The sequence below is a fragment of the Lontra canadensis genome, unplaced genomic scaffold (genome assembly GCF_010015895.1).
Source record: "Lontra canadensis isolate GAN:19392208 unplaced genomic scaffold, GSC_riverotter_1.0 scaffold365, whole genome shotgun sequence".
NCBI lineage: Eukaryota > Metazoa > Chordata > Mammalia > Carnivora > Mustelidae > Lontra > Lontra canadensis.
This window is the reverse complement of record NW_022631359.1, coordinates 66,473-69,391: the sequence shown is the minus strand read 5'-3', so window position 1 is coordinate 69,391 and position 2,919 is coordinate 66,473. Positions and strand designations below refer to the sequence as shown.

At 59.3% G+C, this 2,919-nt stretch overlaps 1 protein-coding gene and 1 long non-coding RNA gene across 2 annotated transcripts in view; both read right to left on the bottom strand.

The window, feature by feature from the left end:
- Positions 1-1,153, bottom strand: part of LOC116862869 (spermatogenesis-associated protein 31E1-like) — a 4,381-nt gene extending 3,228 nt beyond the window's left edge. Inside the window, exon 1 of the mRNA XM_032850297.1 lies at positions 184-1,153. Coding sequence (XP_032706188.1) covers positions 184-1,074 — 891 coding nt within the window. The 5' untranslated portion in view covers positions 1,075-1,153. The remainder of the gene's footprint in view (positions 1-183) is intronic.
- A 3-nt stretch (positions 1,154-1,156) lies between these two features.
- LOC116862868 lies at positions 1,157-2,249 on the bottom strand. Its single transcript, XR_004381730.1, has 3 exons — positions 2,225-2,249; positions 1,613-1,673; positions 1,157-1,285 (listed from the first exon to the last, which is right to left on the bottom strand). It is a non-coding gene; the product is annotated as an uncharacterized LOC116862868 (long non-coding RNA).
- Positions 2,250-2,919: the final 670 nt, after the last annotated feature.

Sequence of the window (2,919 nt, the reverse complement as noted above, 5' to 3'; positions counted from 1 at the left end):
CAGAGGGAGGGGCTGGGGCTGAGTCAGAGGGAGGGGCCGGGACTGGGTCTGATCCAGAGGGAGGGGCTGGGGCTGGTCCAGAGGGAGGGGCAGGGACTGGGTCAAGCTCAGGGTCAAGGGTTGGGGCGGGGCCAAAGGGTCTTGTAAGTCCTGGGTCAGGGAGAGGCGTGGAGCCAGGCTGGCCTGAATCTGGACTGGCAAGGCATGGGAGAGCTCATTGAATATGACGGACGGGAGCTCCAGTGGCGGATCGGTCACCCTGACAGTGGCCACCAGGGACTCGCTGTGCAGAAAGGGGAGACCCCAGAAGAGCTGGCTGCATTTCTGCTCCAAATTGTCCCCTGGAATCTTGGGATGTGGGGCCTTCTCAGGACCGAGCATCTGTTTCGCTTTGCCCCTCATGCTCCAGAAGGGCGGGCAGCCCATGGTGTCCTGCCCATCAGCTGGGGACTTGAGCATTCTCCCGAAAGACGTCAGCTGGTATTTTGACCTTTCCTTATTTTCCTTCTCCTTCCAAAACTTCAGTTCTGTTCTCTTGGTGGTGAGTATCTCCAGAAGCTTCTGGACGTCCGGGTTGATGGAAGGCGGCATCCTAGTCTCTCCCTGTCTGTGTGTGGGGTCTCCCCAGAACAAGGCCTCTAGTGGGCCGTGGGACAGAGGCACTTGATGGGACTCCAAGCATGCGGAGGTGGACAGCTTCCAAGCATTGGCAGCCGCCTGCCACCAGGACAGGGCCGAAACGGGGTACCGTGAGCGGCCCAGACCCGAGATGGCTGGGCCAGGAGAAGCTGACCTGTCAGCTGGCCAGGGCGTGTGCGGAGCTAAGCTCTGTGGGATGGGGCACGGCGGGGGTGCCCTTGAGTCATTCTGAGGGAGAGTCAAAGGAGAGTCCGGCCGCTCTGGGGCCAAGGAGGCTGTCAGAGGCCTAGGGGAGGCCTCGGAAGGAGGGAGACATGGCGGGGAAGGGGGAAGAGCAAGGGGCTGGTGTGAAAAGCCATCCGGGGGGAGGAAAGGCTCTGCTGGCCAGGAAGTACTCAGGGAGGAGAGTGAACCGACAGAAATTGAGGAGGTCATTGGTCCTGATGGCAGGGTGGAGGCCAGAGGCCGAGGGGGGCCCGTCAGCGGAGCGTGGACAGGTGATGGGGCCACGGCGGGAGCAACGTCTTCCAGAGGCTCCCTGCATGGCTGACCGGCTCCAGCTGGCGCCCCTCGGTGCACCTGCCCAGGGGCTGCTTGACGTAAGAACTGGTGAAAGCCGCCCTGGTCAGAGAGCCTCGCCAGGTGGCTGCAGGGGACAGGAGGCGTGAGCTGCCGCTGCAGCAGCCGGGGCCGGGAGCGGTCCCCACGGCCCTCCACGCCCCACACCCATGTCACTATGCTCCTGCTATCCCTCAGCCCGGGGCTTTGGTCAGTCTGTCCCCACGGCCCTCCACACCCCACACCCATGTCACAATGCTTCTGCTATCCCTCAGCCTGGGGCTTTGGTCACACTCTGTCCCCACGGCTCCTCCCAGCTCCCCTGAACAGCCCCAGAGGCTGTTTCTTGCAGTGCGGGGGTCACACCATAGACTCGGGGAGGCCCACCCAGGGGAGGTAGGGGCAGATTCTTTACCTTTGCAGAAGGGAGAACAGGTCCTGAACCTCTTCCAGATCCTGTAGGCAATCTCTGAAAACTGGAAAGAGGAGACCGGGTCACAGAGGAAGGCAGGGCCCAGGTGTCTTACAGGAGGCTGGGTACAATGTCCCTTTAGGGGAGACCTTTGGGGGATTGGACTTGGAATCCCCAAAGAGCACTGTCCAAGGCCACGTGCCCGCACGGTGATTACAGGGTTCATGATGGGGATCACTTTGTCTTTTCCAAAGTGCTTCCTCGTTCATGACCGTGTTTGGGGAGGAAGGACCATATGGCATCACAGAAGAATCTGAGTGGAATTGAACAGCTTGTCCACAGTGGGAGCAGGAGGTCCTGCCCCCAGTCCAGGCCCTGGGGCCCCTGCAGGGTGACACCGTTTCCAGCCCCTCAGGGCTTTGTTCTGGCACAGAATCTGGGAAGCCTCCAGGTTCTCCTCTTCCTCCCAGGAGCCCCCAACCCCCGACCCCAGGGCTCTGTTTCCTGAGGGATGGGGTCAGGCCCTGGTGTCCTGGAGACGGTGGGGCTGGGCCCTCAGAGCAGGGGGCACAGTGTAACTGGGGCACGCAGGGTGAGTGGTGGACACTCACTCACCTTTCAGAGTCTGGTTTTTCTTCCTTCTGTTGCTCCTTCTCCGTGGCTCCACTTGGTACTGAGATAAGAGAAAACCGGGAGGCTGGGACTCCCACCCCAGCAGAAGGTGACCGGGTGCTCAGGGGCCTGACCTCTGCTAGAGAGGCAGCTCCTAACCTCCGGTCCTCGGCCACCGGTCACTGTGTTTGGGACACTGTCCTGCACCCCTCCACCACATCTGGACTCCGGCCTGAGATCTTTGGGGAGAAATCCTTGTGTCCCTCTAACCCCTGCTTGGTCTGGCTTGTCCTGGATGGATGGTGGTCTACTCTCTCCTGACAATTCTATTATTTCTCATCTCAGGAGTCTCTCCAGTGACTCAGAAAAGTGGAAAGAATAATAGAAAAGAAGATAGAATCACACTCTGCTGGGTCTGGGCTGAGGGTTCCTTACCTTCCTGCTCTTCCTGTGTTTCTTGTGTGTTCGTGAGGATGGATCAGGCTGGAAATAGGAAAGTAAGAGGAAGAAGAGCCCCAGTCCCCATACGAAGGCAAGGATGATATTAACTGCCCAGATAGTGGGACTGGAGCTCAGCCAACCATCAGTAAGGAATTCCTGAAGGAAAAGATAATTCTCCATCTCTTTCTTCTGAAAATCATTAGTGTCCAATCGCACTACTGCCCTCAGGCAACTGAGCCCTGAGAGTTAGCAACCGA